This window comes from Maylandia zebra, linkage group LG5, assembly GCF_041146795.1.
Source record: "Maylandia zebra isolate NMK-2024a linkage group LG5, Mzebra_GT3a, whole genome shotgun sequence".
Classification (NCBI taxonomy): Eukaryota; Metazoa; Chordata; class Actinopteri; order Cichliformes; family Cichlidae; genus Maylandia; species Maylandia zebra.
Genome location: NC_135171.1, coordinates 29439572 through 29463937, shown reverse-complemented (window position 1 = coordinate 29463937; position 24366 = coordinate 29439572). Strand labels below are relative to the sequence as shown.

General features: G+C 40.5%; 1 protein-coding gene across 1 annotated transcript; it reads left to right on the top strand.

Annotated features, from left to right (window-relative positions):
- The first annotated feature begins 376 nt into the window (after positions 1–376).
- On the top strand, positions 377–23474 carry ywhaba (tyrosine 3-monooxygenase/tryptophan 5-monooxygenase activation protein, beta polypeptide a). Its single transcript, XM_004548851.5, has 7 exons — positions 377–516; positions 8790–8950; positions 11129–11269; positions 16644–16767; positions 16863–17026; positions 18364–18459; positions 22765–23474. The coding sequence occupies exons 2-7, from the start codon at positions 8798–8800 to the stop codon at positions 22819–22821; spliced, it is 735 nt and encodes a 244-aa protein (XP_004548908.1). The 5' UTR covers positions 377–516; positions 8790–8797; the 3' UTR covers positions 22822–23474.
- Positions 23475–24366: the final 892 nt, after the last annotated feature.

Here is a 24366-nt window from a genome sequence, read left to right as displayed (position 1 = left end):
ACATATAGCCTTCATCTTGACATTTTTTATATATATTGCGGATAAAATATATAGTAAAAGTAGATGAACAGTATACCTGATGATCTACTGCTGTGTGGGTGGTGTACTGAAAGAAACAGGACTCCTTGTTACAAAGTATAAATGCTTGAAAATAATAAAAATAAATAAATAAATCAGTGTAACCCACACAGAGCTGTGTCAGCTGACACGACGGCGAACTCAGATACGACAGCAGCAGCCTCAGGGAGACAGTTGCCACGGAGACCGACGCACGTCATCCTGTAGCGGTTGCCATGGCCCTCCTGACGTCAAAGCCCCTCGCAAGATGCTTAGGAAACCCCCTGGCGCGGTTGCCGTGGATACTGGCGGGGGGAGGGGTGGGGTTAAGAGGAAGCGGAAGTGTCAGAGCAGGCGGAAGTGGTACTGCCCTGAATACCCTGAGCAGCGAGCGGAGGACGGCTTGACAAACTCACATCGTTGAGAGAATAAAATCGGGATTCCTAGTACATCTTAAATGTGAGTTCACCAGCATATTACTCGATTATCGTCTTATAGACAGTGTAAACACAGTCTTTCGTGGAGAGGAGCAGTCCGAGTGGTAGCCCCATTGCCTGCCTCTGCGGCGGAAGGTGCCTATTGTGGTCTGGGGCTGGGGGCGAGGGTTTAGGCCGAGAATGTGGCCGGATAACGAGAAATAATCCATAAAACACATATGAGCGGTTGCCTCTGCTCTCTATGCAGTTATTATACCACTGATCTTTAATTTTGAAGGCCCAGAATGAGATCGATGCATGCGCGATCCGCGGTCCCGTGAAAGGGGGGGAAGCGGCACCAAGTTTGGCCATTTTGACAGCTTAGCAACCCCAGCCGTCGCGAGAGCTCAGACATTTTAGCAGTCAGTGCTAGCTACATGGCGCCGCGGCTAGCGACAAACTAAACCGCAGACGCTATCTGCCATATGACGATCGTAATATCTGGCCTCATTATTCGCAGCATGGACTGGAAAAGACATCGCGATTATGGATTGTCTTTAAACGAACTCCGTCATGCCGTAGTGAAACGATATGGAAGCTAACCCACCCTCCATATTCCTTGGGAGTCTCCCCTCAAATTCGACTTAATTTCAAGATCTTTCGATTTTATGTAGCTCGATTAGGATAGTGAAGACATAGAACTAATTAAACATTAAACTACGTAGATTATTTGGCTACCGGTTTTGGTGTAACCTCGTCGGCGTTCAGACTGAACTGGGTCAGATCCCCTTAGCGGGCTAGGCTAACCATTAAAGCCAGTAAGCAGCCGTACTGTTTAGCTTCCATGCTAGCTGGCGGTAATCTAGCTCTCCATCTTAAAATTCCGCAGGGGAATGCGACAAGGAGGGCGTAACTGCTAGCAGGCCGACTCAGCGCTGTTACCTCAGTATTCGTGCCCCGAGGCCGTTTTTAAAAACGTCCGTGTCAGACTCTTTTTGTCGAGATTATGGATTTTACTCGGTTGGGCGTGTGTCGGTCCAAAGCTGAAGATGGTGTCCCTCGATTTTTTTTATTTTTTATTTTTTTAACGATAATTGTTTAGCTAGGTGGTTCAATAACAGCACGGCAAATGCAAAGCACGTTGGTCGTGTGCCAGACGATTGTAGCTTGGACTGAGTTGGATCAATGTCAAGCCGATGTGTAGCTCGCTATGGCGGTAAAGCAATGCGTCATTAATGCGCTTGTAATCGCGACCAGCGGCATTTTACCTAATGCTAAGTGCTAACTCGTGCTAATATGTCATAACACAGCTGTGTGAATTACGATGCACGATAGACCTGGCAATTAAATTGAGGCGGAGCCCCGTTTTAGTGTTTGTAGGTAATGCAAGCCATTACATAATATCTATCCTTTGTATATATAAAAAATTATAATAATGACACGCCTTGTTAGGTAGGAGTATCGTTTCTACACACAATCAAACAGTAATGAACCATGTTTGACACACCTGGTACAGAAATGATCCTCACATCTTCCTAAACAAGAACAAAAATTGTCCTATTTTTTATATTATTTTTAATTAATTGGTTTTAATAAAATGTCTATAATATCAGACATTGTATCCAGTTCCCATGACAATCGCTACAAAACCCAAGTTGTTTTCAGAACCCTACATTCTTAACAGAATCAAATCATTTCAATGTTATATCTTAAATTCTACTATTAGTATTTTAGTTTTATCAGTGTTATTGGAGAGTACAGTGAAGATTAAACAGGAGTGGAGGAAGACATCAGCAAAGGGTCTTGGATTGGACACGAACCTGGGTCCTGGGATATGGTTGCCTGCTCAAACCACTGAGCAAAACTGGTGTCTTGAATCAAATTTTGATGAATTATGAAGTTAACATTACTTTTGTTAATATGCATTATGTTCGAAACACATTAAACAAAATAATAGCCAGGAACCAATACTGCAGTCTGTGTCCTGGTGTCTCATCAAAAAAATAAAGTTGCTTTCCTGTGGTGCGTGTTAATACAAGTACATCAGCATCTGGCACCTGAATAGGAGATTTGGTAATGATAGGTGGTGGTGGTGGGGGACTTCACCCTGCCAAACACTGTCACCACCTAAATCATGTGTTTCTGTGACCACCATCAGTGATGAACATTAATTCATCAGTTTTATATATCAATTATGATTTTGGTTTTGTGATAATTAGGATAAAAAAAAAATTTCTGCTATGAGGCTCTTGTTTTGTCTTTTATTATAAATCAAAAACAAGTTTGACCTTGTTTGCTTTTTGCCCCACCCTAAAACCCTAAAATCACTGTTTAGATCAAATTCAGCCAAGAAGACTTTGGGTGACCATCGAGATGATATGAAAGTTCTAAAACGTTTGTGCAGGTGAACCTTTTGTTGTATGCAGGGTTTGACTCTCTAAACTTGTAAGCTTTTGCCAGCATGCTATCGAATTGTCGGTTTGTCATCGACTTCAACTCGCCGTCGCTCCACAAACCATGAAAGTCCTCAGAATCCACTGCAGCCTTGGCTACCTCTTCCTGTGTACAATCTCAGGCGTGTAGACACTACAGCCTGGAGGTGACTGGTGTTCAGCTTCCCACGAGATGATCCTGTGTCCCTGACATTGTTAACCTTTTTATAAAAATTATAATTATATTTAAAGTTGCACAAATCCTGTTATAAATGAATGATTTCTGTTATAAATAACTATTAGACAATTAAGATTATAGTAAGAGTATAGTTAACTCAAATATTCATGATTATTATGTTTTGCCTTAATACGGCAACCCTGTCAGGACCCACTCTGCAAAATGTTGCAGCTCCTTTGGCTTAACTTTTGAATGCCATTTGAATACATATTTTTATTAAAAACATTCAAAGTTTTTTGTATGGATTTCACACTTAAAACACCAGTCGTCATATATTCTGATGTTGGTTAAAGTGGGATTTGCCAATGTAAAACAATTATACAATTATATTACCCATGTGTCAGCCTCGACAAAACGCTGGTGAATCTAGAGGGATCACATTTTTCCTTCAACAAGTGTCCTGATAATGGACTGAATGGGTTTCTGAATTTATAATGATCATAATGGTCTCACTTTTTTTTTTTTTTTTTTTTTTTTTTTTGGAAAACTAATGGAACTGTGCTCAGCATCAGCAGATAATTGATTTCTGCTTGTTAGCCTTTGAATTGGCGCTCGATACGTGCTGTTGGTGCGCTCCCTGTCAAGAGGCCTTTAATTACTCAGCAGAAGAATAGGAGTGGCCGTTTAGTTGTGAATGAATAGCTGAAGGTTTGTTAGATTTGTCCGCTCTCCTGCTGTGACGTTTAGAGGTACTCATTCTTTTCATATTTTCACAGTAGTTGTTGTAAAGATAAGAATCTGGTATTGAATTTTCTTTTAAATCATCCCTATAGATTATATTATACATTTCCTAGATACTGTATTTAGGCTTTAAGTGTGTTTTTTGGCAGATGCCTTTCATTTATTAACAAATACCAATTTTCAGACTGGCAGTTATGATTGCTTACAACTAAAGTACAAGTGTTAGCGCCTCACGCTAGTCATTTTTTAAAATATTATTATTTATTACAGTTTGTAAGTTTAATAGGAAACAAATTGACTTACTGTTTGGTTGACTAATAAACATAAAATACCTTTTTTTTTTTTTTTTTTTTTTTTTTTTAATTTTTAATTATTTTTTTTTCCTGGAATCTGAGCTCCATTCAACAAAAAAAAATGCTAACAAAAACCAAAAATGCTTCCTTATGCATAATTGTTTGTGCTTATTCTTAAACATAAACAATTAAAATGACTGAGTGTGCAAAGAAATCTGCATATTGATCGGAGTGAATTAAATTAGGGAAAGCGTTAAAGCAACTAAACCACTTAAATGTAGAAGTAAAAGAGGGCTATTTGTTTCCACAAATGCCTCAGCACCCTCTGGTGGCAGTGAGGTAAACTGTTACATGTTTTTAATATCATAGATTAAGATTTGAAAAAAGTACACAGAATGTTGCCCCAACTGGGTTATTTTCTTTCTTTCTTGCTGCTTTTTTTTTTTTTTTTTTTTTTTTTTTTTATATAAAGAAAATACTTATTAGTAGAAGACAACCTCAAGTGTCCTTTGCTGTGACAACACACTGTTCTTAAAACAATGTCATTCCTCATGTGAAAAGAGAACTAGTAAGGCAGGCTACCTGGAACTTTGAAGGCGCTACTTGTTTAGATTGCTGAGATAGCTTCTGTGTACACAGTGTCCTCTATTGTCATGTGCTTTACCAGTCGCAGTTCAGCAGTAGGGTTGGCCTGAAGAAGTGAGAGTCACTGCTGGGGAAAAAACCAAAATGACATAATACCTTGTACCACTGGAAGAACTGCTAAAATCACTGTACCAAAAATGTCTGTATTTTATGGCTTAATTCTAAAGCTAATAGACATTTTTGGACACATTTGCATATATATGGCCAAAGAATTCTCAAGAATTTATTTATTTTTTTCTTTTGGTTACACATTTCAAAACTAACTAGAAAAAGCCAGTTAAAATAAATGAGAAATACTATACCTAGGCATTTATCAAAGGAGGAAAGATTCAAAATTAAACAACATATTTTTGTATGTGACTATGTGAACCTGTTGGAGAATAGCGGTTAATTTAAAGGTTAAATCTGAGTTAAATGTTTTCAGTCAATGAGGTTTGAACCAGGTGTGGGGGCCCAGTTTTGCGTCAGTAATGAGCGTCTTTCAAAGTCTGATCTTCACAACATATTATTGGAAGGATATATAATTCCCCGTACAAGATGCATGTAGCCTCGATGTCACCCAGCAGTCAGTGAAGCCTTGAGCTAAGCGTTTTTGAAACCAAATCTTGGGATCGAGGGGTAGATGTGAAATTGGTTGCGTGACCTTTTCATGAATCACAAGGTAGGCGAGCTCTAAGGTGCCCTGCCTTGTCTTCCTTTTTGACACCAGTGGGGATGGTAATTTGCAAAATTGATATTATCCTGTTTTAGAATGGTCTTGTAGCTAGTGATTGAGAATCTAAACTCATCGGGAAAGTTTTTATTGAAGTCACTGATCTGGCGAGCTGAAAGGTCAGTTACCCATGAGCGTGTACACAACTGGACTTCTTTTTGCAGCTGGACCAGTCGCCTCCTGCTGGTCATTAGAAGGAATTCAGGTTAAAGGAACTTTATCTTTGGGTGCTTTTTTTCAAACCCAGGATTTATATTTATATATTCCATAAGATTATTATAAAAAGAAATCGAGCATCGTTAGAAGTACTCTGATTGTTAGGAGCATGAGACACTGAGTTTAATAGACGTCAGAAACGAACAAAGACTAGCTTCTAGTCTACCAAAGTCGTCGTCTTGTTTTGTTCACCAGAAGACTTCACCAGAAGAAAGCTGAACAACAATGCTTTGCACTTTTCCTCATTGGGATGCATTGAGGAAGCTACTTCTGCCCAAAAACTGCTCTGTTGCTGTCTAAGAGTTTGCTAAAGCCCCCGTGGATGAACCACAAAGACTTGTTTTTTTTATTTCTTTTTTTTGTTTAGGTTTTTTTTTTTTTTTTTTTGACTATTGAGAGACAGAGAAGAAGGAACATAAAAACGTAACCTGTAAAAGTAGGGCTGCCACAAACGATTATTTTGATAGTCGACTAGTCACCTATTATTTTTGCGATTAGTCGACTAATCAGATCATGCGTCTATTGGACGTAAAACGTACAGCTTATTGCACCAGCAGCATCTGCTCTTATATAACTATCATTAGCTTACAGCTTGAACTGTTTAAGGTATGTGCTAACTAAAAATAAAGACAAGATGATAGTTTATTAAACTTTTAATGAAATTTGCAGATTGTCTCGAAGTTTAATAAACTCGGCCGTCTGTTCTTTCTATGTAAAATGACAGGACACTGGACTAAATTCTCTATCATTTCACACTTCTGTTTAATCAGTTCTCTGTTTGACATTTATTCAGCTGTGTAAAAACTTGTGTAACGTTAGTCTCAGCCAAACCAATTTACTGAGGAACAAATAAAACTCTGAAAAAGCCAAACAATAACATTTTTAAATTATCTGAGCAACTTATATATCACGTTTAACCTGAAGTGAAAGACCTCGGGGGTTTGAAAATGATGTGCCGGGAGTTCGCTGTTCTCGCCGGCTCTAGTGAGCCTCTAGCTATCGAGCTGGTGGATAACAGACGTCTCCGAAAAAGTCGGAGCACCTTTGCAAATATGTGATGTCTTGATAAACCGAGCAGAAGTTTGCACAGCTACATTCTCGCCTGAAAATATGTTAACAGTTTATTTTGTGACCCAGAAAGAGTAATAAGAGTAATATTAAAACTAAGCAGCTGCCGCCATTGTTGAAAACTGGAATTGGCTGAGCCGTGCTATGAATTCTGGGATAGGTTGGGCCACGAAGGATAAACCCGACCCATCCTTCAAATCTGGGGACGCATTTGGGGGAGTCTTCGAATTTGGACAGGCTTCGCCGCGTCGCTGTAATGTAATTGGCCTACAAATGCGGCCTCCGAAGGATGCGGCCGCTAAATTAAATCCTAATGGAACAATGAGTTTTCAATTGGAACAGAGGAATCTGAGGAAATCTGTCCACAAACAGGAATTGGGTCTTCCAGCAGGACCACCCCCAAAGCACAAGGTATCCTATGCCCTCCCCGTCCAAAAAAAAAAGTCAGAGCTGTTGTGTTAAGTATTTGAAGCATACAGTTAGTGTATGGAAACCCACTAACAACCCAGCATTGGCGCTACTTTACACAGGAATGTCTTTTTTACCGCACAAAAACGGGTGTTACTCGTGAAATGGAACTGTCTTGGGAGAATTGCTTTTGACCAGAAGAAAGAATTCAAAAATATGTCCACGCACACTTAAAACAAATCTCCTAGAATGGTAATCTCTATCTGATGAATAAACTGTGGCAGTTACCAGAAAATTACTAACCACAGAAACATGCCACAGTTTGAGAATGTTGGGGAGAAATAGGATCTGTGCTGATTTGAAATGTTGATCGACAGTTCCAGACTGAAATCGGTGCCAAAACTGTGTCGACTAGAAGTCGACTCGACAGGCCGAATTGTTGACAGCAAGGCCTAATTGTATCTTCAGTGAGTCATTGTTGGAAAAACACATGAAAAAGTCCAAGTGAGTGCTAAAAATGTTTTATAGGCACCAGATCTAAAGATACTTTACAACCTGCTCTTTAATTTAAAATCTGAGCAGTTGACATAAAAGCCAGTGTTAAGCAGAAAACAGCTCAGAATAACCGAATAAATTCAGATGTCTGTTTTTGTGGCCTGCTTTCATCTTTGATATTGAATTAATGACAGTAATTCTCTTATTAGACTAGAACTTGGTTCAGAATGAATTTGAAACCATTTTAATGATGTGTTAATGACATCAGATCTGTCAAAAAATAACTTGTAAATCTCAGATTTGGTTTTATTTATGGTGGGAAATGTGAGAGAAGTACAGTAAATAAAAGTCCTCTGCTTGTGGCATTTATCATAGCTCATATTTTCTTTGCCCTCCATAGGGAAACCCTCTTTCACAGCGAGGTGAGAGGTCAGGTAAGCTCCAAGGATGCTAAAACTGAAAAGAGAGGTAGTTTTGAATTTCCCTCTGGTAGATAACTGCTGACGGAGCTAAAACTGTAGCAGCTAAGGCTGCTTTGTGTATAAATGTGTTTGTACATTTTATTGTTGCCGTGATGGTGTAGTCGTGTTTTCCTTAGCAGTTTAAATGTGTAATGGTTAAGTGCTTAAAGCTCATTGTGGCAAATCCAAAGTGTGATGGTGTAGATATAAAAGGCGATGATGTGGCCTACTTAGACCTACAGATTCATCTGGAGAGTAGAGCAGCCCTCGGGGATGAAATAACGGGGAGCAGCCATTTCGCTGCAATTGAGGTTTTGACATTTTATGAGACATTTTATTAAGTCTTTGCCAGTATATCCAACACTCTCGTATGTGACGTTAGGATGCGCTAAGTGCGATGATGTGGATTCTCTTTGCTAGTGGGTTGACCAGCTTTTTACACGTTCCTGTTTTCTTGCAAAGTGGCACCTGCAAGTGCAGTATTCTAGCTATCACATCTGCTATTTCTTTCAGCTTCTTCGATATGTTCTGCTCTTATTAAAAGCGCTGATTTCCACACCTGTTTCTCACAAGCTCTCTATCTCTGTATAGTTTCGCTGCCCATTTCTGGTCATAGATGAAGAGCTGCAGCGGTGAAGTCCTAACTCTGGTCTCCTTCTTCTTGCAGTCTAAAAGATGGATAAGAGCGACCTGGTGCAGAAAGCCAAGCTGGCAGAGCAGGCCGAGCGCTATGACGACATGGCGGCTGCCATGAAGGCTGTGACAGAGCAGGGCGCAGAGCTCAGCAACGAGGAGCGCAACCTGCTCTCTGTCGCCTACAAGAACGTGGTATGCTATCAGTCTTATCATTTGTGCGTGGGTCGTTTTGATATTCTTCTTCTCCCCGCAAACCTGTAGATCCGTGACTCCCAAAGTGTCGGCCACGGTCCCCTGGTGAGCTGTGAAAGTATTACGGGTGGGCCGTGAGAGGTCATTTACAATGAGTATACTATTATAAATTCAGCTAACTGAAAGGTTGATATGATTTTGCTCTTATTATTGATAGGAAAATGTCACTTTAAAAATAGCTTTATTTTTTTGGATCCCCCTTATTATTACAGAGGTTGCAAACCTGCCACTGCCCATCATCAGTGGTGACCTGTGATTTCAATGAAAAGCTAGATGACTATAGGAATGATTAATGGTTTTCCTTTTTATCCTTATCACTTATCTATGCTGGATAAGCATAGGAAATTGAGAATTTAACAGTGTATATGCTGAGATTTGTTTTCACTGGCAACACTGTTGGATTACAAGTATATTTGATCTGCTCCTGCTCTGCAGTGAAAATGAAAATTAATATTTTGTCAAAATTCTTCAAAATTTGATCTTTTGATAGTAAAGGTTTGTAGCTAAAAGCCCAGATGTACTCCTGACCATGAGGCTTGTTCACTTCAAATTTCAATTTTTATTTATTTTTTTGTTATTTATTCTCCTACGACTCACAGTTCAAATAATAGCCTTGGTCTTTCCAAGTTATATGATATATGGTGTTGAGTAATCACCAAAATACTGTACTGACCAAATTAATTGTGATTGTAACTGCGATATTCAAAACTAAAATGCCGATAATAATGGATTAATTTGACAGATTGTATCATTTTCTGGAGACATTACACTCGTAGTGTTAATGAATTCTTTTGAAGTAAAAATCTGTCATCTTTTGCAAAAGGAACCATAAAATTCTGTGTTATGACTTTATAGAGGAGTCTCTTTGTTCTCATGTTTAGTTTGTCACCACAGCACATTATACAAGGAAAGTGTTCTTTGACCCCATATGATCTTAAAAGCAGAAAGAGCGCTTTCACAGCTCATTGATAACAATACATTTATAGCACCTATGTCAGCTATAAACGAGTCCCTCCCTTCAGTCCTCTGTTTTTAAATCATTCTCAGAGATTTATTTGGAAACCTTTACTGTAAAAGTTTTGGGTGGCCGAATATTTTTTGAAGTTCAGCATAGCCATAGTGTAGTCCATCTTGGCACGAATCAGTAACTAAAATGCCAACTCGTTCAGCTCTAAGACTGTTCTTAGCTGTGCATTTTACATTTAGTGGTTTTTATTTTTTTTCTGTAAAGATTTTGAAGTTTGAAGCACAAATTATGTAAGAACAGCCCGAGGCTTTCCTGCACTGCCGCTCTGTTTATCATTGGGGTTTTTCTTAAAGCTTGCCTGCACCAAGTAGTACACAGTTCAGTTGATTTTGCCTGCTTCAACAGCAACTGCAGCAAAGTGGATAGTATATATGTGTTTAGTTCGGACGTAGGAAATAAAACACTGCAGTTCAGACGGGTTTCGTCTGGTTTTGCAGTTAATTTTGTGAACTGTTATTCAGTGACAGACTTGGAAAAAAGATATTAATTAATAAAACGATACAAGACAATGAAGGTGGGATAAATGGAAATGAAAAGCAAAAAAGAAAAAGCAGTATTATTAGCATTATTCATCTAATTTATTTTCAGTAATCTCATTTCAGCTCATCAGTTTTGATGCTGTGATTAAAAAGACTTGTGATTTCTAACATTTTAGAATGACATTAATGACTTTGTGCCCTGATGATTTGTTGCAGCTGTTGATGTCCAACTATGTACCAAAACTATCCAAAATCAACCCTGAATATTTGCATTTTTAATCATGGTTACTCAGATGCCCGCATCAGTTGATGGGCAATCAGCATCTGCTTCAGATTCAGCATACTCTGTGCAGATATCAGCCTGTGCTGCAGCCTGATAGTCACTTCTTCAGAAGAGCAAAAACACGCCACAATGTGCAGATTGAAACCCAACATATCAAGAAAATGCACAGGCATCTGTTATGTATGGTAATGCTTTAATCAAAGGTGCATTGTGGCCCCGAATAAACCTTAGATAAACTTAAATTCATTCTCATTTAGTTGTAGATCAGATGCAGTAAGATGCTGTTTTTTAATGTGACTCCTTCTGGTTTGCATTGTCTTTGCTAATAGGTGGGGGCACGCCGTTCATCCTGGCGCGTCATCTCCAGCATCGAGCAGAAGACGGAGGGGAACGAGAAGAAACAGCAGATGGCCCGTGATTACCGCGTGAAGATCGAGGGTGAACTTCAAGAAATCTGCAATGACGTGCTGGTATGAACAAGAGTGGGGCAGAGAGGAGGAGGGGGGGGGGACGAGGAGTTGTGAAGGAACAGTGAAAGAAAGGAGAAAATGGATGGTTGTGATGATAGAAGGAACGGCAATACTTAAGAGAAGGCAGAAGATGGTGAAGGAAGGCACACTGTAGTTGATCCCTTCTGGCTGTCATATGGTGCTACTTGTGGAGATGGTACCGGTAATAACGTAGCTGGCAGCTGTTGAGAGAGCTGCCAAACAAAGCTTTAATTTTCTTCTCGGTTTTTTGCTTTGCTGCCCCACTTGGCACGTTTGATTAATTTTATTTGTGTTCACTTTTCTATAGAAGAAGCTGTGCACGCGCACGTGTGCTCCAAAGGGGGGATGGTGTGGGCAGATTAAGCTGTGTATTACCCCCCCATTGTTCTTAAGATGACACAGCTTGCCCATTTAGCAGTGCTGTTAATACTGCAGTGCCCAGTGACAGTAACCGTGCGTACTCCCAGCAAATTAATATTGAGCGGTAACCCCATTGACTAGACACCCTTCTTGAATCTCACATGGACTTTGTTCTTGCACAAGATTATTTTTATGATCTTGTGTGAAAAAGTTATGCATAAATGTTTAGCCAGGCAGCTTCATATCAGTTACTGCGTGTTTCTTTCTTCTGAAACTCTTGACCACTGCGCAAAGACATCATGGTCCTGCACAATCCCAGGGAGCTATGCAAAGTGTTTCTCAGATAAAGTACTTGCAAGTAATTGTGGTAAAATGCCTTATGAACGTTCACGACAAGAATGAAGGTCATTAGTGTGCTAATTTAATGCTGTAGGGTTGTGCCACATCATATCGTACATGATAATACCGGTACAAATTTTTACGTGACATAAAAAGGCTATATAGCACTATCATTGCTATAACAATGCCTTGAGTTTACAGTCCCTCGAGTTCAACGACGAGACAAGCCCAAGCATGTCTAAAAGCAAGAGTTGTGTATCAGTTTCTGATGATGCTTTTTTTTAAGGTACTACATGTACTTTTTACCACTTCCAGCAAACCACCACACTTTGCCAAGTATGGAGGAAATGTTTCGCCACTTGAGGCAAAATTCCGTCAAGCTAAATATTCAAACAGTTATGTGATACTTCAAATTTCCAGGGAAAACACTAACTGCTTACTTTTGTGCTTACATTTGACTTATGCTGTATCATTGGATGTAATGCTGTGTCACTACTAGTGCACTTGAATACTGCCCGTTTCAGTAGAGTCACTCTTCCAATGAGCAAGTGTGCTTTTATACAGCAGTTACCTGTATATGTTAGGGGTGCAACGATACAGAAAATTCACGGTTCGGTTCGATACTTTGGTGTCACGGTTCGATTTTTTTTCGATACAAAAAATGTTCATGCCTTTTTAGTCATTTATTAAAATTATAAATATATATTTTAATTCAAAAGTACAGTTTTTAAATGTAATGTTGCTGAAACAAATATAAATATCTGATTGAGAAATCACTCATCTTTGGAAAAGAGAGTTTATTACAGAGAAATGGCTCTTTCCAAAATAAAAGCTATACTATACGCTTCTTCTGGGGTATATTCTCAGCAGCATATTAAACATATCAGGTCCCCATAAGGAGAATCATGTGCTAACGGCTGTCTAAATGACTCGGGTAAAGTTTGTAGCGTGCGTGCTTGTTGTTTTTGTCTGCTTCCGCTTGTCTTTGCACTAGGATGATGTCGGTGTAAATGTGCAGTCATATTCGTTGTGTTCCCACTAGTGCTGTCAGCGTTAATCTGAAATGACGTTAACGCCACAACACGGCAAATCTCCGTTAACGAGCTACCGCGGATCGCCCCGTGCGTGGGGCTGGATGGCGTCAACACCTTAACCAGCAAACTGCACTAACGCAGTAGTTCCCACCAATGTAATTGAGCATTGCGTGGCACATCCGACATACTCTTTTACTTTTGTCCATGGCGCGCTTACCTTCAGGGTCATACTTCACACGAAGACCAAAATAGTTCCAAACGCCAGATCTGAATGAGGGTGGGGGAGGTTCAATTTGCCATGTTGCAACGAGCTTAGCTTGTCTTGCTAGTTTGTGCTGCGCTCAGTGGATCTGCGCTCGACAGTGCAGCCTAGGCGGATAAGTCGAACGCAGATCCACTGAGCTCTCAACACAGACAGCATCGTCAGAAGAAAAGTTGATAAAATAAATAAAATTTTTTAGTATTGTTCGATACATATGCGTACTGAACTGAAAGCACTGTATTGAACGGTTCGATATCGATACATGTATCGTTGCACCCCTAGTATATATGCAGGAAATCTTCCTCGTGATAATGTCAATGAATACAATTACCGAATTCTGGGTCATTTTGGTTCAAAACCATCAAGCTGAACGATGTGAATCAGTTGAACGACAGTCCATATGGTGCCTGTAAAAGAGCAAACACAGAAGATACTTTTGGCTGCTCCCAGCAGGTAGCTCCACATGTTTGATTTGGCAGTTTTTACACTGGATGCCCTTCCTGATGTAACACCAGAGGGATTTGTTTCCTCCCAGCATCTTTTACTTTTTAGGCAAACGAACTGGAATAACATTTATTAATTTATCTATTTTTTTCAAGTTACGGCTTGTCCCACTTCTTAAATATAATTTATAACAACCAAAGTGCATATAATAACAAAAGTGACCTGTGAAATTGTACCAAACAGAATCAACCCAATATACTGGGTATAAGCCAACTGCTGATGTTGTTTCAGCAGCCCAGAGTGAGTTATGTTTCCATCACACTCCAACCTCATAATTTATTGTTAGTGCAGACTTCAGATAAAGGATGGCTGAAGGAAAATACAGTAATTGTGTCTGAACCTGAAGTGACCTCATAGGCTTCAAGTATCCTCATTTGTTTTCATTTTCAAACACTTGGAACGTTAATACTTTTGCCTCAACTGGAAAGTACTTTCGGTGAAGCTTCCTGTATAAATAAAGGCCTTACTCAGCTGTTCAAGTGTCACTTTAAAGGAGCTGTTAAAGTGTTGTGAGAAATTACAGTTGTTTTTTGTTTTTAAACACTTGTAGCAATAAATATGACTTAGGCCTCACTGTCAGGTCCTGACAAGGCTAGAACATAAATTGCTCAAGGTCAAAGCAGCTCAAATTTTTTAGCGCATGAGCAGACTTCTAATAATATCTTCAAGGTCAAACCATCTTCAAGCCTCCGCAGTGATGTGGTGCTGTAGGAATGATGGGAGAAAAGGATGGGTAGAGACATGCTGTCCTTAAAGCAGCAGGAAGCTTGGAAGGGGAGAGCTTTGATGCATCCACGGGATGGAAAAATATGTCAGTAACCCTGACCTAGAACAGCGTACCAGTGGATCATCATATCGCATCATATTGGCTCTCCAAGAGTAGTGTTTTGTTGTAAGCTGAAAGATGAATTCTGCATTTTAAAATTAGGTGTATTTGTTGCTAAAATAAAACGTAGGTAACCTGATTTAGCAACTGCTGTGGGGAGTGGACGGGCGTGCTGCAAACTTGAAATGCGGAATAGACGGAGCACTCGCTAACCTTGTGCAAAGTCATCAATAGCCAAAGGCTTGCCAAAAATTACATGTTGTTCTTCATTTTGTTTTTGATGCTGAACTTATCCACAGTCACTGCTCAGTTTTAGTTGGAGCGCCAGAAGAAAAACACTTACTGGAAAATCAGCTTATTTATTTATTTTTTTTAAATTCAGTTTTGTGACTTTTTTTTTTCCTTTTACAGGAACTACTTAAAAGAGGCAAATCATTCTTTAGTTGCTCTGTCATCTCGAAGTTATCAGCTCAGGATCACATGTAGGCATTTCCTCGCTGTATTCGCTCAGAAGTCAAAGCGCCGAGTGCAAGTGACTAAAGTTAAAATGGCTACCGCCCCTATATCATGTCTACATGACATTCCCAGGACAGGTTACTGGAGTCAGCAGATTAAAACAGAATCATTGTAATCACTGAAACAAAGCTGACCTCAGTGAGGAAGAGGCTCTGGGGTAAAGTGAGAGCTGATCACATGGTCAGAGTAAAACCCTTCTTTAAACGATCAGATGAGGACAGCAACAGCGGTATGAACCGTGACACACATGCTTGAAGTTGGTGTCACCCCGGCAGCAAACCTGGCTTTCTCTTCTTTTCAGACAAAGAACACATTAATAAGCAGGTGGCCCAAGGCACTGGGACACGGCTTTATTTCTTTCGCACAGAGGAGTCTTATATATGTGATAATACAGAAAACACAATTAATTACACCCACCATGCCCATATCTAGCTCCACTTTTTTTTCTCATGCTTTAGTAGAATGGCTTCGCAGGATTTCCAGCTCAAAATAATCCCCATCCGTGTTACCCTCATTTCATCCTCTTCTTTTTGACTCCAGCTGGTCTAGCTCTCCTCCTCCTGATTCTGATTGGCTTCTCCTCATAAATAGGTTTGAACATCAGGTGGGCGGGGCTTCTGTACTCACTACCAGAGTGGTGGCGATCGTATGAGGGTGGGAGATTGCCGCTTTTATTGAGATCACACAGAGGCGAGAGGAAAAAACCGAAGTGAAGTTGAGCATTTGGCTCACATGATTACTTGTCCAAACACTGACCTCATCATGGAAACTTTGAGCACTTTGAACATTCGCATTTGTAGCAGTACAGTATATGACAGCTAGTGGGGAAAAACATCATAGCTCAGTAATATACCATGCATATTAAGGAATAGCAGTGTTCTTAAAATAAATCTACTGGATAAAAATGAGCGAAAGTACGGGTGTTGAGAGAAGTAGACCTTTTGATGTATTCAGACAAGTCAAACTTTTTAAAGGCTTTACAGTTTTCAAACATTAGCAGTAATTTTTAACTAAAAAGAGAAGCTGTCTTCAACAGAAAATCTATCTACACACACACCTGGAATGGTGGGATCAGCAGAAGCACAGGTAGCCATCAGGAAATGGTCAGATACAGTTACCAGTAATCCTGCATTTGAAAGGTGTGGATGGGGGTAGTGAATTTCTAAAGCTATTCGACAAGCACGTGTAAAGAAGCGTCTGGCAGCTTGATGCTGTTAGTGATTGCCAAAGGACTGCCTCCATCCATTATTTAAATGTGTAGGATGGGAGAGTCAATTAAATGAGCGTAATTGAGGTTCGGGTGTTTACTCTTTAGCTGTTGGTAATGGTGTTTGTATTCATCACATGTTTGGCTTTAGCAAAGGCCGTAATGCAAATAGACTGAGAAATATTAGCAAAACCCTCTGTGTTCAAGGTGTTTGTTTACTTTCCACTCGTGTGTCTTTATGTAATACTCAACCTGTAATGTCTAAGTGCAAAATGGAAAAAAAACTTGTCATCTGTCTGTTTCAGAGCCTGCTCGACAAATTCCTCATTCCCAACGCATCTCAAGCGGAGAGCAAGGTGTTCTACCTCAAAATGAAAGGAGACTACTTTAGATACCTGTCAGAGGTGGCCTCTGGGGACTCAAAGAAGAGTAAGTAGTCTGAACGAACCTCTGATATATTTAAATGGGAAAGATTGTTTACCTTTTCACACAGCACGTGATAACTGGTCATTTGTGTTGTGAAGATACGGTGGAGAACTCTCAGATGGCCTACCAGGATGCCTTCGACATCAGCAAGAAGGAAATGCAGCCAACACACCCCATCCGGCTGGGCCTAGCCCTCAACTTCTCCGTCTTCTACTACGAAATCCTCAACTCGCCCGAGCAGGCCTGCTCTTTGGCTAAGCAGGTTGGTCTTTAACACTTTATTTACTCATGTACGATGGCTGAATTTGCATTTTTGCCGTTTTTATTGAAATGCAGATTAGACAGGTGGTCCTTCCTCCACTGAACAGTCTGTCATTTAACAGTCATAAGACACATGGAGTCTCACCAGCTCCTGAGCTCTTCCTCCCAGACAAATACAGCCATTTACTGCTAAAACCAAATTTTGCTCTATATACCACTGTTATTTTGAAAACTAATAATCAGGATGCAGTTGAAATGCAGATTATCAGCTGATTTAATTCACAGTTGAAGAATTGGGGGCTAAAATATGGAACCAATGACTCCATCAGCACTGGGTTTCCTCTTTTATGATCCTTTTCGGGCCTTTACTCTCAGTCAGCCATTTACACAGTATTCCCCTTCTTTCTCCTGAGTTGCTTTTGAAGTATGCTTTGGGTCATTGTCCACCCATTGTGTATTGCTTAGCACACAACAGTCAAACTTTGCTGCATTGGGCTGAATCTGAGCAGAAGGTCTAGCGTCCAAGTGTGCGATCGTTCAGAATGTGGATTCTTCTCTTTCCGCCTGTGGTACAGGTTATCTCTGCTTCACTCGTCTGCACTCTTCCAGAACTTGCCTGGCTTTTTTAGGTTTGCTTGGGTCGGACTGACACAATTTAATCAAACGCTGAGCATGAGGCTCCATGCAGACGCCCACAGCAGACTTCAAGTGAACTTTAAATAACAAAAACAACCACTCGTCCATGATATCTGCGGCTGGGTGTGTGCTTCCTGTACTCTACAGGGCAATGGTCTACAAACCTCTGTATTTTCTCCTTTGTGGTCTTTTCCTTATTTTTTTGACTGGGATAATGAAATGTCTACCTTCTGGAGAGTTTTCTATAGTTGGCTTTTTGGTATGAAAGGTGTTTTTTGCTATTGAAATGATTGAAACGATCCTGTGATCATCCACCATGGTTGTGATCAGTTTCTTTACATTTGTGTCCCAGCTATCTTTCAGTGGATTTGTTTATTTTGACAGCTGCTGGTTCATAGCAACAGCTTCCAAATATCACAATTGGCAACTGCAGATGTTTTACTTGCTTAATGGATCAAAGAAGCATCAGAGAAATGGCTCACACCTGTCCATGAAACACCGTTGAGTCAAGTTCAATTTGGTCCAGTGCGATTTATTGGAGCTAATATTAAAGAGCTGTCCTCAATTTGGATATGCTATATCTTTCATATAGCTGTAACTCATACATGTTTTTTTTGGGGGGTTTTTTGTTTTGTTTTTTAAGCTTGTCTCAGTGAAAACAAGTTTTCAGAAGGAAATTAACCAGTGAACTTCTCCCTGCAGGCTTTCGATGAGGCAATCGCCGAGCTCGACACCTTGAACGAGGACTCGTACAAAGACAGCACGCTGATCATGCAGCTACTAAGGGACAACCTCACTGTGAGTATACCTGTGAACAGGTGTCGTTACTGAAACTCGATGAGTTTCAGGATTAGAATTAGAAATAATTAAAGGTCTCTTAGAGGAGAGTGGCACAACTTGCAATTGTTGAGTGTAAAACATAAATGCGATGTGATTCACAGACACTGTTATATCGGGTTTCCTGTTGGGTATGGTTGGGACAAAACTCTGCTAAAGCTCAAGAATGCAAATCAGAGTTCACATCAGTGTTTCAACTCCAGCTGCCATTAAATCCTGTTTCACTTTTTTTTTTTATGTGTTGGCCAACAACCGAGCACACAGCACCGATATGCAGCTTGCAGCCACTTGCCAAGGTTTTGCTCTACTCTCTTTTCTTCTGCCAGGATCCGATGGCGAAGAACAACAGTGTCGATGACTGATTAATCATATTACCATGATCACAGACTCACAGGCTGCATTAATTTAATGCTACCTGCCAGCAGGATACTGATGATTAGAAGAATATGTTGAGTGGAATTGTTTTTCATTCATATGCAGCAACGTTTACACATTGCTGACTGTTGCACATCAGCCAGCAAATTTAAGTCTTTAAGCTTGGCCGTCTAGAATCCACAAATAAAAATGCTGAAGTATATTTGTGTGCACAATACACATACTACAGCATTGCTTGTTCTCTTTTAAACTTATAAGAGTCACGCTTACCAGGGATGCACCAATCAAGTGTTTGTAGTTCCGATCTGATACGCTGGCTGGATCGCCTGCTACAGCCTCTTCCTCACAGTTAGGAAAACGGATAATTAACACTGGTATTGATTGTACCTCTTCTTATTTTTAACACGGAACCAGGCTCCCCTTGAACAAGTAAATTTACTAAGTTTTTGTTTGTTTGGTCTTTTTTTTTTTTTTTTTTTTAATTTAAATTGAGCAAATGAATAAATGAGACCAAGCCACAGGATAAATAGAGGAGCATAGAGCTGGTTGGATGAATTGGCTCTCTATCACAGATATCCGGTCCAGTTTTTGTGTTTGTATCTGATCAGTGCATCGCTAATCCGGCATTTCTGCCCACTCTGTGTTTTAAGTGATATACCAATCAGCCACAACATTAAAACTACCTGCTACCTATTGTTTAGGGCTGCTTCGTGCCACTAAAACAACTCTGAACCATTGGAACATGGACATGAGGTTGTCCTGCGGTATCTGAGAGGTTGGCAGCTTATCCTCTGGGTCCTGTGGGTCGGGCGGTGGGGTCTCCGTAGATCCGGGTTTGTTCTAGTTCATCCTGAAGATGCTTAGTGGAACTGGACTCTCTCTTTGTCGTGTTCCTCGGGCAGTTTTTGCTGCTTCTTCTCCTTCTCCTCCTCTTGTCAGAGTACCCTTTCCATGAGAGGTGTGCTTGGTCTGCAGTAATATTTAGGTGGGTAAGTGCCTATCAGCGTCATTCTGAGATGAATGCCAGGACCCAAGGTTTTCCCAGAACAAGGATTAGTGGGAAATGAGACTTTGTGGCTTTAATATTGTGGCTGGTTAGTGTACAACCAAATTTTTATTTCAAAGGATTATTTTTAGGATTCAATAGTTGCAGAAATATCCAAAAATAATTGTAAATCTGCAATTGAAGGAAATGGGTTAAAAATAAAAGAAATAAACGATAAGGATGAGATCAAAATATATATGAAAACAAAATCAAATGGTGTCATGTATGTTGATCTGAGCTGTTATTTATTTATTTTATTTTATTTTTTCTTAAATACTGGGCCTTGGTTCAGACCACAGCTGTCGAACTCCAGGCCTCGAGGGTTGGTGTCCTGCAGGTTTTAGATGTGTCCTTGATCCAATACGGCTGATTCAAAAAGCTAAATTACCTCCTCAGTATGTCTTGAGGTTCTCCAGAAGCCTGGTAATGAACTAATCATTTGATTCAGGTGTGTTGACCCAGGGTGAGATCTAAAACCTGCAGGACACCAGCCCTCAAGGCCTGGAGGTCGACACCCCTGGTTCAGACCTTCAGTTCATTTTCTGTCTAAAACAAGCTGCTTTAGCTCCTCTCTTTAAGTTAAAGTTTTTCCAATTGTCTGCCCCATGCAAACAGAAGGTGAGCTTCTGTGTTACTAGCCAGAGATGGTTCAAGGTTCTTTATTTGTCACATGCATAGTTATACAAGTATAACACACAGTGAAATGTAGATGTGTGCCTCAGAGCAGTGTTTCCCAACCTTTTGAAGCCACGGCACATATTTGACATTACAAAAATCACACGGTACACCACCAAACAAAGATGCCACAGAAAGCATATTCATAATTTTCCCCGTGTACCAGGTATAGTGGACTTGGCTTGACATGTCCCCAGTATCCTTTTTTTTTTTTTTTTTTTTTTTTTTTTTTTTTTTTTGGTTTTGTTTTGTGGACCACTACTCAGGCTATGGCCTTCATCTGGGCTAAATTTCCTCCAGGACCCGGGTACTTTCTCTTTTCAAATATTTATCTGTTGCTGTTAAGCGCTGCGTTCACAGCATGACTATTATGTCATTTGTTCTCCGTCGTCTTGTTTTGCTGGCAGTTGGCAACCCACTTAGGCTACGTTCACACTGGAGGCGAAAGCGCATCAAATCAGATTTTTTTTTTTTTTTGACCCTATGCGACCCATATCCGATCATGCTATGACAGTGTGAACGGCACAAATCCGATATTTTCAAATCCGATTTGGGTCACTTTCGTATGTGGTACTGAATCCGATACATATCCGATGTTTTAGAAAGAGACTGCTGTTTGAACGGTCAAGTTGCATTAAATCCGTCTTTTACATCACTGACACAAGACAGACGCTAATTATCAGCACTGGAGAAGACATCACGAACGCTTCCTGGCCATCCAGTGTAGATGTCAGTGAAACTGTTGGGAAGACAACGTGAACATTTTATTTGTACTGTATAATCTGCAGATTCTGACAGAAATCTGCAACTATCCTTTGAAGCACCGCTCCTCTCTTAAACAGCAATAAGGATCATTATTAGGTTATTTACATTATTATGTAAATAACAAAATAACTTAAGCAAAAATTGGGAAACGTGAAGTCCGAAGTCTTTATATTAAGGGCCATCAGTCAAACAATACTGTTTGCTCTGGGTCTAAACAGAGCGCGTTGTGTGTTACATCTTCTTTCGCGCATGCGGGCCGCTTTGAGCGTTCACACTGGAGGACGTTTGCTGTCGCATTTTATTTGTAGTGTGAACGAGCAGACAAAAAAAATCGGATTTGATCAAAAAATCGGAATTGAGCATCAAGACCTGCAGTGTGAACGTATCCTTAGCAGATCGTTGTACTGCCCTCTAGAGGAAGAATGTAATTGTTCTGCCCGTTACTCACGCTGATCGCTTAGAGTACTAATCAGGTGGAACCAAATAATCTTCCACAGCACACCTCATCATTTTCAAGTGGTTGGGAAACACTGCCTCAGATGATCCGATAACGGGTATCCACTCTCTTCGACATCAGTACAGATCTCCAAGAGAACAACTCTGAGTGTTTATAGCAGCCTGGCGCCTGAGCTTTTTCTTTATAGGGATTACTCTTACATACCAAACTTCGTTATTTGAAACGCTGGCCATGTTTAATGAGAAGATTCACCATTTATATTTATCACAAAGGGAAAACCACCTCAAAGGTCACCCTTTAAGTTTGGGAGTGGCTCTTTCATTATCAATTGGTCATCAACTCGTTGCAGCTGGTGTTAGTGCATTTTTAAGCACCTCAAGTGTACTTGAATGAGCCCTAATACTGTGGTTCTTTCAAGAAGCTACAATTAAGTGTAATAATAGAACAATTCTTGGCAGCCACAAAACTCAGAAGTAAATGTTTTTGCCTTCAGTAAAGAATGCTGTTCTTTATGACTCTGTTTTTGCCCTTGAACTGTTATTATCATGAGGGGAGCTTGACACAGGGATTTCTAAAACCGTAATAATGACAAAAAGATTGCACTGAATAGATTCCTGCTCCTGAGCTGCACCGAATCAGGACTTGTACGTTTCCCCCTTGCAGATCTGTGTATTTATATGTAGCAGCTATTCTGCTGCAGTATATTCACTCCTGGTTGTTGAAAAGCTTTCTGGGAAGTGGAGTTGGAGTGAACTGGACTGGAGGAGAAATGGTGAAAATAAAAGCAGATGAAGATGGACTACCAAAAATATCTCGACAGCATCACGAAACACTTGTTAGAGATGCTCACGCTGAGTGTTTGAAGATGCTCAAACCTTCTTTTGTACCTCGCAGTCTGGAAGACGACACTGAAAGATGTCTCTCTCTCTCTTTCTCTCTCTCTCTGCAGCTGTGGACATCGGAAAACCAGGGAGATGAGGGTGAGGCCGGCGATGGAGAGAACTAGAGCGCACTTCACTGTTAACCCATCCCCACACTCTTCTTCCTCTTCCTCCTCCTCCTTTTATCTCTCTTCCTCTTTCTTCTCTACTTCCTCCTCTTCGTACACATAAACGACCCGTTCATTCCCTCGTCCCACTTTTTCAGTCCCAGCCTCCCGACTTCCCTTCTGTATAACCAACAGCATGAATAGTACCTGCCCTTCAGACAAATATTAAAAACAGATATGAGAGGAGGACCCCCCCCAGAAAACTACTCTTTCACCCCCACCATTTAATCCATCCCTGTCACCCTCCCTCGATCACGGCACTCCATTGCAGGCCAGCAACTAAAAACCACTGGCCAGTCTAGTCTTATAGCACGCGGGGAGGGTTTTTATCCAGAACCACCAAATAAATTAACGTCTCCTAGAGTCGACATTCGCCTCTTATCTTTCTTTCTTCATTCCACTCTTCCCCTCACTTCCTCCTTCCTAACATCTCAGTCCCTTCCCTCCTGACCCCCACTCCTCTCTCTAGCGAGTTAATGCATTTATATAGTTGTCCATTCCTTCTGTTTTGGCTTTTCTTAGTGTACTGGCAAAAAATGGCTGGTTTTATTCCACTTTAAACAAAAACAAACAAACAAAGGTTATTAAACTGTCCATTTATTTTCAACAAACACTGTGATTGCTTAGTTTTTCCTCCACCTTGCCACCAAGAGCCCTTGTTTGATGGCAAAATCGATATTGAGCTGGGATTGGGGGGAGTGGCGGGTTGGGGGGAGGGAGTGGGAGTGGGTTGTGTGTGTGTGTTTCGGGCAGCAGTGCAATTCTGCTGAGGTTTATACAGAAGGGTCCTCCTTACAAGGCTGTATTGTGACACTGACGAGTCTAAAGAGGGGGAAAAAAACCCCAAATCAAAAGCGCCTCACCTGCCGCATAATCAAACACTCACCTGCTTTTGTTTCTCTATTTAACAATCCCTGCACTGGGCTTCAAAGAAAAATGATTTGGATAATGATTAAAAGCAAAAGCACATACATTCCACCTTCACGTTTGACTCAATTTAGGATATTTTCCACCGCAAAATGGGACGACCCCAACCCACCCTCCACCTGATCCTGAAATCCACCTCCTGTCGGGTGCTGTTGAACATCGAGTACTACTGTCCCCCCCCTCGGTTATAAACATGTTCATTTATCTTTGCAAATGCTTGTTTTTTTTCTTTGTCTTTTTAATTACTTTTGTGTGTTTGTATAACAAATCAAACTAATCTTTGTGGTTTTTGGAGACTGTAAAATTGTAAAACATTTTTAGAGCTTAACTGTAAATCTGTCTTTTGGAAAACAGAACGGTTTTGTGGATCTTGTTCGTTGAACACATGCTTGCAGAGAACTTTTGAAGCCGTTGCAGTCAGCTGCTCTTTCACGCTTGGGCTTTTTTTTTCCTCTCCTTTCACCCAGTCACTTTTTTGTTTAGTTTTTTTGGTACTTATCCCCTCACACCATCCCCGTCCCAGACCCCTCGCTTCCCTCTGCGCCCTCCTCACTGCTTGCACGGGCAAGTTCAGAC

What these genes read in the sequence shown, in the direction of transcription:
- ywhaba (XM_004548851.5), top strand. Translation starts at nt 8,798, where the DNA reads ATGGATAAGAGCGACCTGGTGCAGAAAGCCAAGCTGGCAGAGCAGGCC. An exon ending in AAATCTGCAATGACGTGCTG is followed by an intron (nt 11,270 to 16,643) that starts GTATGAACAAGA and finishes TGTCTGTTTCAG; the next exon opens with AGCCTGCTCGACAAATTCCT. An exon ending in TACTAAGGGACAACCTCACT is followed by an intron (nt 18,460 to 22,764) that starts GTGAGTATACCT and finishes CTCTCTCTGCAG; the next exon opens with CTGTGGACATCGGAAAACCA.